General features: G+C 52.6%; 1 protein-coding gene across 1 annotated transcript; it reads left to right on the top strand.

Annotated features, from left to right (window-relative positions):
• On the top strand, nucleotides 1-8,199 carry LOC134411933 (solute carrier family 22 member 6-B-like). Its single transcript, XM_063145647.1, has 10 exons — nucleotides 1-427; nucleotides 1,180-1,283; nucleotides 2,032-2,186; nucleotides 3,180-3,348; nucleotides 3,476-3,599; nucleotides 3,936-4,048; nucleotides 4,794-5,008; nucleotides 5,974-6,082; nucleotides 7,211-7,414; nucleotides 8,052-8,199. The coding sequence occupies exons 1-10, from the start codon at nucleotides 8-10 to the stop codon at nucleotides 8,134-8,136; spliced, it is 1,698 nt and encodes a 565-aa protein (XP_063001717.1). The 5' UTR covers nucleotides 1-7; the 3' UTR covers nucleotides 8,137-8,199.
• The last annotated feature ends 3,171 nt before the right edge of the window (nucleotides 8,200-11,370 follow it).

Here is an 11,370-nt window from a genome sequence, read left to right as displayed (position 1 = left end):
GCCCGCAATGTCTCCTGCCAAAGGCCAGCGCCGCCTCTCTCTGTGCCCCGGGGGCCCTGTGGCAACCATCCCTTTTGGGGACTTGCTGGAGGAAGTGGGTAGCATGGGCCCCTTCCAGCTCTTCTCGGTGCTGCTTCTGTCTCTGCCAGTCCTGCTCTTGGCCAGCCACAACCTGGTGCAAAACTTCAGCGCTGCCTCCCCGGAGCACCAGTGCCGCGTGCCGCTGCCACTGGCTAACGCCTCCCATCACGGGCAACCGGTGCCTCTGGACCAGGCTCTGGAGACCGACAGTTGCCATAGCTCTGCCCTCAGGTCAGCTTCCGGCCTCAACAGCTCCCTGGACGATGACGGGAATGCAGACATGGAGCCGTGCCGTGACGGCTGGGAATACGACCACAGCGTCTTCAGCTCCACCATCGTCACTGAGGTACGGACCAGGAGCGTTGCCAGGCGCAAGAGATTAGGGGGCTAGGTCCCCTGGGGGGTCACCAATCCCCATTAAATGGACACCTGCTAATTTATATCGGGGCAGGGAAATTTAGAAAGAATTCCTAGGATTGATTTAAGCTTTGCTGAGCCAGCATGCAAACCACGCCAATGTCAAATCCATCCTTTCATTCAGTTGCACCCCACCCCAGCTCCCAGATCACCCTAAATCAGCAGTTCCTCTTCTGTTCCAATACGAATAAGAATATCCCACCTTTCTACCCAAAAATGGCACTCAGGGCAGCTTAAAAAATGGCATCCGTTGTCACATTGTCAGATGCCAAGACAGCTTGGCAATCTAGGTGGCCACTTGGAAATGAGCCAGGACTACCAGAGGTGTTTACCGTAAACTACAGCTCCACCTTCATCCCACGTTTCCCTTAAGGAAACCAACTTGATTGCTCTTCCCACAGTGATCTCTATCTGTTTACCTCTGCTACGTTTGTCTCCTGCATTGTCCAAGGAACCCAAGGCGTTGTACATGCTTCTCTCTTCTCCCCCAATGTGGCCCTCAAAACCACCTTTCAGAGTAGACCAGGCAGAGAGAGTCCGTGTGGCCCGGGGCTGGCCAATGAGTCCGTCCTTCCTTCCTTCCTTCCTTCCTTCCTTCCTTCCTTCCTTCCTTCCTTCCTTCCTTCCTCCCTTTGGTTGCCCTGCCAATATGACGGTCCCCTCTTTCTCTGTCGCCTGCAGTGGGATCTCGTATGTAACCTACAACCTCTCAAGAGCCTGGCACAGTCCCTGTTCATGGCAGGTGTTCTTGTGGGAGCCTTTGTCTTCGGAGACCTCTCGGACAGGTAAGGAGCCAAACCACATGCTCTCACCTCTTCTCCAGCTGGGCTGTCCACCTCCCCCAAAACTACCCTTCCTTCCTAGGTTGGCTGCCTTGAGTAATCCTCAAATATGTTTTCATAGAATCATAGAATCACAGAATAGCAGAGTTGGAAGGGGCCTACAAGGCCATCGAGTCCAACCCCCTGCTCAATGCAGGAATCCACCCTAAAGCATCCCTGACAGATGGTTGTCCAGCTGCCTCTTGAAGGCCTCTAGTGTGGGAGAGACCACAACCTCCCTAGGTAACTTTTACCCCACCCCAGTGGAGGCTGGTGGCTCTGATGCCAGTGGGGTGGTGAATCCACTCTGAGTTTCCATCAGAACCAGTCAGACCTCTGAAGGAGGAATCCAAGGAGCCGAAGCCCAGACTGAAACTCAGCTTGTCCAAGCAAGCTAAGTCAAGGGCACCGTGGAAATCCAGCAAGCCCTAAAAGGGGCTGGTTTTCCCGGCAACGGACATCCCTAAGAGGAAACCTACACGGACGGCTTCTGAGGCTGTGATTAAGGAGCAGGGCTCACGTAGCCATTTTTCAGTTGGCAATCATGGCCCATGTTACTGGAGTGGATTGGTGGTCCCGGAATAAACCTTTAAGGGAAGGGCACTGTTTCGTGGGCAGCCCACCACCAACCACCTCCCATGGCAGCCCTGGTTCCCCACTTGCCATCTGAGGACATTTCCTAGTGCTCATTGGGATCATCTTGACCACACAGGTACGGGCGCCGGTTGATTCTCATTTGGTCACTGCTGCTGATCGCGGTCATGGGGACCGGAGCGGCCTTCTCCAGCAACTTTGTCACCTACTGCATCTTCCGCTTCCTGAGTGGTGTGGGCATCTCCGGGTTCCTGCTGAACTACATCTGCCTCAGTGAGTGTCCGTTGTGCTAGGAAGGTTGTGCCCTGGGGGCAACCTGGGAGTGACATCAGTGAAGGGCTCAGGGGGCTAAGAGAGGGGGACTGTTGTGTCTAACCCTACTGCCCCTGTTTCAGGAGAAAGTGTTTCAGGTAATCAATCAGAATCAGATTCAGAACTAGAAGGCGCAGCGCCAGACACCAGTGGGGGAGGAAGCTCTCACAGGCGATTCCCCAGCTGGAAGTCAGCCCCCTCCAGAGCTTATCTCCTCAAGGCCAAATCCTACACACTCGGTGGGAAGTGAGCCTTCTTCCGGAGGTGAGCGTCCTGACAAGCTAGCTGATGCTAGGGTCCGCCAGAAGCTCAAACACACGGTGCGGAAGGAAGGTGTGAGAAAGTCAGTTCGATTATGCCAGAATCTGCCTCCGTACCAGGCTCTCGGCGTTTGAGAAGTGGCTTCCTATTCTTCTTGAACGGATCATTGTCTTGCTTACTTTGCATAGATTTTGCCTAGAGGGACGTTTCCTAAAGGTTAGACTCTCTTCAGGTAGAAGAGATGTTTGTTACTTAATAAATGCTTTGTGGATTACTTAAGCAAGCCTGGTCATTTGCCTCCCATCGAAAGTACTAGCGTTCTGAGAGACACGACAGTGACTGGCTGATTTAAAGCAGGGCTGAGCAATCCAATCACCATGTTTGATTAGTGAACAGGTGGTCCCGTCTCTAGGCAGCTAGAGAACCTGTGTCCAACGTGCCCAGTATTCTCTACAGCGGCTGGGGGTTGAACCAGCAACCTTCTGCAGCCAAGGAAGGTTCTCTAGACCTGAGCAAGGCTCCTTCCCTGGGCCACGAGAAGCAGCCATTGGCCCGGTCAAAGTATTTGTCTGCCCTGTCTGGCACCAGCTCTCCAGGGTGTCTGGCAGAGAAGGCTTATCTCCATCACCTGCAACCTGAAATCATTTCTAAACTGGGCGTTGAACTCATTCTCTCTTTTCCGCTCTCCTTCAGGTCTAGAGTGGGTGCCCACCAAATACCGGGCGATGGTGGTGGCCACGCAGAGCTACTGCAGCACGGCTGGGCAGGTTCTCCTAGCAGGCCTGGCCTACGGCATCCGTGAGTGGCGCTGGCTGCAGCTGGCCATCTCTGCCCCGTTCTTCTGCTTCTTCGCCTATTCCTGGTGAGTCTCCATCCCCCCTTGACTGCCATGGAGGCAGGGGGAGAGTGGAGGGGCCCCTGTTTCTTTTGAGAAAGCCCCACACTGGCTGCCAACCCAGTTTCAAGCAACATCTGGAACTCCTGTTCAGGTGGCTCCCGGAATCGGCACGCTGGCTCCTGATGAACAATGAGCGCGAAGCGGCCCTCCGCAACCTGAAGCTGGTGGCCAGGATCAACGGGAAGGCAGCGGCAGGGGAGGCAGTGGTCCTGGAGGTGAGCGAAGCCCCGCATCCCAGCAATCTCTACCTGCGCCATGGCTATCTCCCAGGGTTGGGCCGGCTGGTGGGTAAAGGGGCCCTTCCTCACTGGTGTATCAGGGAGCAAAGACTGTTGGTGCACAGAAGCACACAGCTCAGCCCGTCTGTCTTGTCCTTCTCCCCTGTTGCTCTGGGATTCCGTCAGGATTGGGGCCAGACTCCTTGCAGAGACCATGGAAGTAGACTCAACATCAGAAAGGGGGGGACCCAAACCCCAGGGAGCTCACAGAGGCAGGGAAGGATCTTTCCAAGGGCAAGATAGATGGGTTCCATGTCTTCTGTTCACGCCTAGATGTTGGAGACGCAGCCGGGGAGAAATTCCCCAGGGAGGGGCAGCCACTCCTGCTTGGACCTCTTTCGCACCCCTGGCCTGAGACGCATCAGCTGTTGCCTCATGTGCATCAGGTACTCCAGGGGAGGCTCAGGGGATGACGGAGGCCGGGAAATGTCACAAAATGGCGTGGAAGCATTTGCGTGCTCCAGACTGGGTGAAGGCACCGCTGAGCAAAACACAGGAGGGGGGAGAGAGAGGAAGCTAATGAATGCTCAGAGAACAACGTCTGCATGTGGTCGCAGACAGCCTCAGGCCCAGGGGCCAATTCCAGCCCTACAGGGGTCCCAATCCGGCCCCGCCCTCTTCCTCTAGCCCCGCCCCCTTTCCTCCAATCACCTGTCATTTGATGGTTCCCCCGTCATTTGCACAGTTTTATTTCCTGGGCCCTCTGCCAAACCCAGCATGAACACTGGTTGTTGAGGACATGGATTCATGTTGATCTCACCTGGAGCTGCATTTCTGGGGTGGGCGGGGCCAGAGGCAAAAAGGGGCGGAGCCAAACTGCCAGCAATATTTGAGCTGAAAGCGCTCAGTGCCAGTAACTTGGGAGGAGCATTTCAGCCTTTTCGAATGGGGGGGAAACAGTGCAAATGCCACCCAATAATTGTTGGTTGGAGGAAAGGGGGCGGAGCCAGGGGAAAAGGGGGTGTGGCTTCAAGAGCCAGGTTTGGCCCCCGGCCTGAGGTTCCCCACCCCTGCTCTGAACAAGAGGCTTCGTCTCAATGTCAGGAGTGCAGTGAGCGGCTCCAGCCGACCTGCTAGCCCCCGAGCACCCTTTTCGCCCACCACCCCCTGACCAATCCCTTCCGCCCTCAGCTTCTCCATCAACCTGGCCTACTTTGGTCTCTCCATGGACCTCTACATGTTCGGCCTCAACGTCTTCCTGGTGCAGCTCTTCTTTGGGGCCATCGACCTGTTGGCCAAGATGGCGTGTGCCGTGCTGCTCAACTACTTTGGCCGACGCATCATTCAAGCTGTATCCCTCATCCTTGCTGGGATTTTCCTCTTGCTCAGCCTCCCTGTGCCTCCGGGTAAGGAACAAACGCTGGAAGAGATGGGGATCCCCCTTCTTCCACACTGAGCCCCCAAAGGGCTTGTGGAGCAGAGGCATGCCTTGATATCTCCCAGAACAGGCTGCAGCAGAGAACTTGGTTTGAGGGCTCTGGGGTCAAGGAAAAGGAAAGGAGAGGAACTTCTCGTGCCAGCACTTGAGTCATTGCTGACTTCTAGAGGGACGCCTGCTTTCGCGGACATTTTCTTGGCAGGCCTTATAGCGGGGTGGTTTGCTGTTGCCTTCCCCAGTCGTGGCTACCTTTCCCCCAGCTCACTGGGTGCTCATTTTACCGACCTTGGGAGGATGGAAGGCTGAGTCGACCCAAGCCGGCTGCCTGAGAACCAGCTTCCACTGGGATCGAACTCAGGCCATGGGGAGAGTTTCGGCTGCAGAAACTGCCGCTTACCACTCTGAGCCACATGAGGGTCAAGGGGTAGGCATGATTTGGGCCAAGGGGCATCCCGTGTGTCCACAATCACAGTGTGCAATAAGGCAGGGTGCTGGGCAATAATTTTCGAATCAGGTATTGTGCTCCCAAGCCCAGCACTCTGAACTAGGCTCAGCCTCATACAAGAAATACTTTTGTAAGCTGCCATGAGAGCCTTTTTTGGCTGAATGGCGGCATAAAAATCCTTAAATAAATAAAATAAAATAAAATACAGGCAGCCAACGCGAGCGGGACAGAACGGGCCTTTCTGCGCTGAGAGCCGGCGGTCCTGGTAATTAATCCGGCTGCTGCAATTTGCGCGTCCGCCTTTCCCGTCCCCAGCTGCACGATCCTTTGTAACTGGAGGACTGGAGTCGGGACCTTGGGCCTGCACACGGCAGTTGCCCTGCCCGTAAGCAACGGACCCCTCGGAGATGGAAGGGGTCCAAGAGGCAGTCGAGACACTCACACCTTGACGGTTGTCGTTTCTGTTTTCCTTCTTTCTTCGCTCCTAGAGATGCTGGCGATCCGGCTGGCCTTTGTGGTGCTGGGCAAAGGGTGCCTAGCAGCCTCTTCCATGTGTCTCTATCTCTATGGCGGGGAGCTCTTTCCAACCGTCATCAGGTAAGCTCAGCGTTGGGCAAGGTAACCTCAGGCCCAGGGGCCAAAGCCGCCCTCGCAGGGTCACTCTGTGGCCCTCTGAGGTCCCCCCACAACCACTGATTCATGGTTTTCTGGCTTCTGTGCCGTCCATCCCCCACGTTTTGAAAGATTGAAATACCTCTCCTAAGGCTGATTTACCAACAATATGATTAACTCAGCCCCGCCCCTTTCCCCATCAACCTACAATTTCCTACAATTTATTTATTTATTTCATTTTTATACCGCCCCATAGCCGAAGCTCTCTGGGCGGTTCACAAAAATCAGAACCATGAAAAGCATAATAAAACAACCAACAGTCTAAAAACACAAATACAAAATACAATATAAAAAGCACAACCAGGATAAAACCACACAGCAGAAATTGACAGAGATTAAAATAGGGAATTAAAACAGCAAAGTTTAAATTTAAGTTAAATTAGGTGTTAATATACTGAGAAAATAAAAAAGGTCTTCAGCTGGCGACGGAAGTACAGTGTAGGCACCAGGCGAACCTCCCTGGGGCGCTCATACCACAGCCTGGGTGCCACAGCAGAGAAGGCCCTGCTCCTAGTAGCCACCTGCCTCACTTCCTTTGGCAGGGGCTCACGGAGAAGGACCCCTGAGGATGACCTTAGGGTCTGGGCAGGTACATATGGGAGGAGGCGTTCCTTCAAATAACCTGGCCCCAAGCCGTTTAGGGCTTTGAATGTTAGTACCAGCACTTTGAATTGGGCCCAGACCTGGACTGGCAGCCAATGAAGCTGGAAAAGGACTGGAGTAATGTGATCTCGCCGGCCAGTCCCTGTTAGTAAACGGGCTGCCCTGTTTTGTACCAGCTGAAGCTTCCGGACCATTTTCAAAGGCAGCCCCACGTATAACGCATTGCAGTCATCCAAGCGAGAGGTTATCAGAGCATGGATCACTGTAGCTATCCACAATAAAGAAGTCTCACAGATTTGGGCGTCCTGTGTCAATGACTGCTAGAATATGTGTCAGGAGTGGGACCGCGACCCTATCCTTGATGTCTACCAAGGCATCACAGGACAGGACAGCGAAGCCCATGACATGGGGGTGGTTCGTAAATCTCTTCACATGCTTCTTTTTCCACAGGCAAACCGGCACCAGTTTCACCACAGTCATGGCGCGTCTGGGCGGCATCATGGCCCCGGTGGTGCTGATGGCCGGTGACTATCAGCCCTCCCTGCCGCTGGTGATATTTGGCGTCACCCCCATTATCTCCGGGGTTTCTGCCGGATTCCTTCCTGAAATGCTCGACGTGCCGCTGCTGGACACAGTAGAACAAGTAGAAGAAAGGTACAGCCTTTTTTCTCTGAGTGCCAAAACCTGGCCAAGGGTGGGTAGCAGAAGAGGTTTTGTACCACAAATAGAGAACCGCTTTCTCCAAGTCAGACCGCTGGCAGCCATTTTGTGAGAGCGCCCACAGCACAATCAGAACTCCCAATGTGGCCCACTGAGTGAGAAAGGTTGGGGACTCCATGGTGGAAGAAGCAAGGCTGTTTGTTTCCAAACAGGCCCTCCTGGCAAGTAGCGTGGTATTCGTCTTAAACATCCCCTCTGAGGAAGAGTCTCGTGTGACTCAGAACCTCGTTGTTCTGCACTTCAAACAGTAGTTGATTGAAATAAAATGTGTCATCTTGCCCACCCTGTGCAGCTGCTTCTGTGGGACCCCTTCAGTCGCTTTGATCTCTTTTGTCAGTTTCACAATTTGTCATTAACCGCTCTTTCCTAGGCTGTTTTACATTGATTTTCTCTCTCTCTCTCACTCACATGTTTTAACATTCTTCCTTCCCGGCAAAGACCAAAATCTGTTCAAATTCTATTCCCTTCCCCCTCAAAAAAGCTGCATTTCTTCGTCTGCTCTTTTGCTCCCTTCCTCCTGCCACCGAGATTTCTTTTCTTTTAATGCCGTTTTAATGCCGTCTATTCCCAGAGCGAGGTGGAAATCGAAAGCAGTCCTTGGAGAACAGCCGGAGAAGAAGATCACGGTTCACGTCATCCAGTCAACCCGCTTCTGAGCTCCAGACGGATGCATGTCAGGATCACTCTCTTTGGGCCATCCGGGCCAAGCCGGGACAGAACAGCACCACTAACTGGTGGTGGTAAAGCTCTTTTTGAGGAACCAGGCAGTTCACTGGGCCAAGCAGGCTGCAGAAGCGGAGCAAACCAGAGAGGAAAGGGACCTGAAGGAACGCCTGCCTCCGCCACACCTTGTCTGTGCAAATGAGATCATCAACTGATCCATCTAAACCGAGGCACTTGGTGACTGGGAACAGGGCCTTCTCAGTGGTGGCACCTCATTCCTGGAATCGTCTCTCCAAGGAGACCCGGTTCTATCTCCTTGGCATCAGGCAAAGAACACTCCCCAACAGGCCATTTGATTCTCAAGCTGTGATGATTTTCTTGCTGCTGTTTTTTACCCAACGGTTTTATGATACTTGTGTTTTAATGTGTGCGTGCGTTTTGAATGGTCGAACAACACAGACGACGTGAGTCCACGGCCCTTGTCATAAAGGATCCAGGCCGTAACTAGCGTTCCATCTTGGTCATGAAGCCGCCATTTTGTGATTAGACAGGTCGAACGCAGGCAGGTGCAGGATGTGGAAAGCGCTGATGGACAGGAATGAACTTTGCCCTCATGGGATATGAGTGACTCGTTTTAGTTTTATTTATATCCCGACTTCCCTCCAAGGAGCCCAAGGTGGCATGCATGATTCTCCTCCCACCCATTTTATCCTCACAACAACCCTGGGAGGGAGGTCAGGCTGAGAGTCAGCGACTAGTCCAAAGTCACCCAAGTGAACTTCATGGCTAAGTGGGGACTAGAACCCGGGTCTCCAACCACTACACCATAGGGTGGCGGGTGCTAATGACCCCCAAACTGAGGGCTGGGCGGGAAGACCATGGGGAAAAGTCCAGGATGCTGCCTGTGGGACAAATTCTGCATGGGAATTTCCTTTGAGAAGGCCAGGAATACGACCAGTGAGATCTTGGGGTTCCTCTTCACCGTCCCTTCCTGGCTTGCACATTTGGAGGGACTAGTTTTGAACACTTATTTATTTTGTGCCTGTACTCATTGATCTGCAATAAATAAAAAGCTGCCTTTGTTATCTGGATGTGCTGACTTCACAGGGAAGCTCTGAACGGAACGACACTCGGGAAGGGGCCTTTCTTGCAGGGTGGGGGGAAACGATTCCTACAGCTGCTTTTCAGTAGTTTGGGGGCTGTTGACCACCAGTGCTTAAAAATGTTGCAGGAGGAGGACTTTCTGCCTGTGGTTGTCTTGGATTTCCAGCCAAAAGCAGCCTTCAGGTTGCAGCAAAACTCAGCTTATTTAAATGGTCACCTCCCAGCCCCAGACACCGGACACTCCATTCCAGGCATTTGCTGTGTACAACTTTACATAGCAGCCAGATGTTTCGGGACTGCAACTCCCATAATTCCCTGGGAATTATGGGAGTTGCTGGCTGGGAATTATGGGAGTTGCAGTCCCAACACAGTTGAGCTTTGCCCCAGTCCCATCCCATGACCATCCCATGTGGCTTCAACCCATAGAGATAAGAAGCAGAGCAACTCACTCCCATCACAGAGACATGGAGCTTCCTAGTTCGTTAGACCTTTACTCTTGCCCGCCCCCCTGTGTAAAAGCGAGAAGTCTCAGAAAACAGCAGATCTTTAATTGGGTAGCGGTGTGTCCACCCAGGAACAAAAGACAGCTGCAAAAGGAGGGAGGGAGGGTGGCCACATATGCATCACCCAAAAATAGAGGATACTGATTTACATAAGATTTGCATGTGCTCATTTATACATAGATGCAAATTTAGAAATAATTACTATCACATAGCAAGGAAGACGGTGACCCATTGGCCTGCGTTTCCCAACAGGCGTTCTCTCTTCTCCCCTGGGGGAGGCCAAGTGACCCCGCAGTCCTGGTGCTGTGTGTGTGTCTAAAGGTTATGACTTCTGACAAGGTGGCCATGCTTGTCTGTTTCAGCGAAACCGACAGAGTCTCGTGACAAGTTATTCTGGGGAATGTAAGATCCAGAAAACACTTCCAAGAATAGCTGGATCAAACATTCTCCTCCACTTCTCCCCAGCGTAGAGGCAGCGACGCCTTCCTGTGACCATTGCATGACCTGCTGAGAGTATGTTGACTAGGTGGAGACTTGTGTAGGTGGGTGGAGCAGTGAATCTGCTCCAGGTTTTGGTCAGAACTGGTCAGAACTCTAAAGGAGCTCTCCAAGGTGAAGAGTTATGACTGAAAGCCGGACGGATTCAACTCTCCACTGACGCTGGAGGCACCAGACCTCACTGCTGCAAACTCCTCCTTCCACAGGACACCCTTGGACTATTCTGAACTTGCAGGCAATGTAACTTCACTGTCTAGTCAGTTTCCCCTTCCTGTTCCGCTTCCAAGCTGCCTGTAGTAAAGTCTATCCTGATAAAGAGTCTCTCCTGCGGGCAGCTGGTCGGCCATTGTGTGAAGAGAATGCTGGACTGGGTGGACCCTTGGTCTGAACCAGCAGGGCTCTTCTTTAGGGTGACCCTATGGAAAGGAGGACAGGGCTCCTGTATCTTTAACAGTTGCTTCGGCTGCCCATAGAAATCAATAAAGGAAAGCAGAATTTTAGGGGGCAGCCTTGTGCCTCCCCTCCTTAAAAAAGAAGCAGCAGCAAAGTGCATGCTCTTTCACACTTTGAGCTTGCTTGGGGTTGAAGTTTTAGTTTGGAGGGTAAGGGATGTTCCTCAACATTTTTTTAAAAAATGGCTTTTCCAATGCAATACAGTCCATTAACCCCTTTTTGCCAGTTGTGGGACAGAGAGAGGCCTTCAAGAGGCAGCTGGACAAGCATCTGTCAGGGATGCTTTAGGGTGGATTCCTGCATTGAGCAGGGAGTTGGACTAGATGGCCTTGTGGGCCCCTTCCAACTCTGCTATTCTATGATTGTATGATTCTAGGTGGCGCTATAAAAATGCTTTAAATAAATAAATAAATAAATAAATAAATAAATAAATAAATAAGGCGGCCCCCTAAAATCCTGCTTTCTTTTATTGATTTCTGTCAATAAAAGAATCGTTCACAGCGAGCCCGGAAGTTCCCCGCCCATACAGTGGGACGGGCTACTCTACCACCGATGCCTTATAAATCTAGGCTGGGGTACTTATTTCACGCGCCCGGGTTTCCCCCAAGGGGGACTTATTTCACGCCCCGCCCCGCCCCGCGGGCTTGTTGTGTTTTCTTCCGGTCTCCG

Source organism: Elgaria multicarinata, chromosome 21, assembly GCF_023053635.1.
Source record: "Elgaria multicarinata webbii isolate HBS135686 ecotype San Diego chromosome 21, rElgMul1.1.pri, whole genome shotgun sequence".
Lineage (NCBI taxonomy): Eukaryota > Metazoa > Chordata > Lepidosauria > Squamata > Anguidae > Elgaria > Elgaria multicarinata.
The sequence above is the reverse complement of the archived record's forward strand: the minus strand, read 5'-3'. Positions and strand labels throughout refer to the sequence as shown.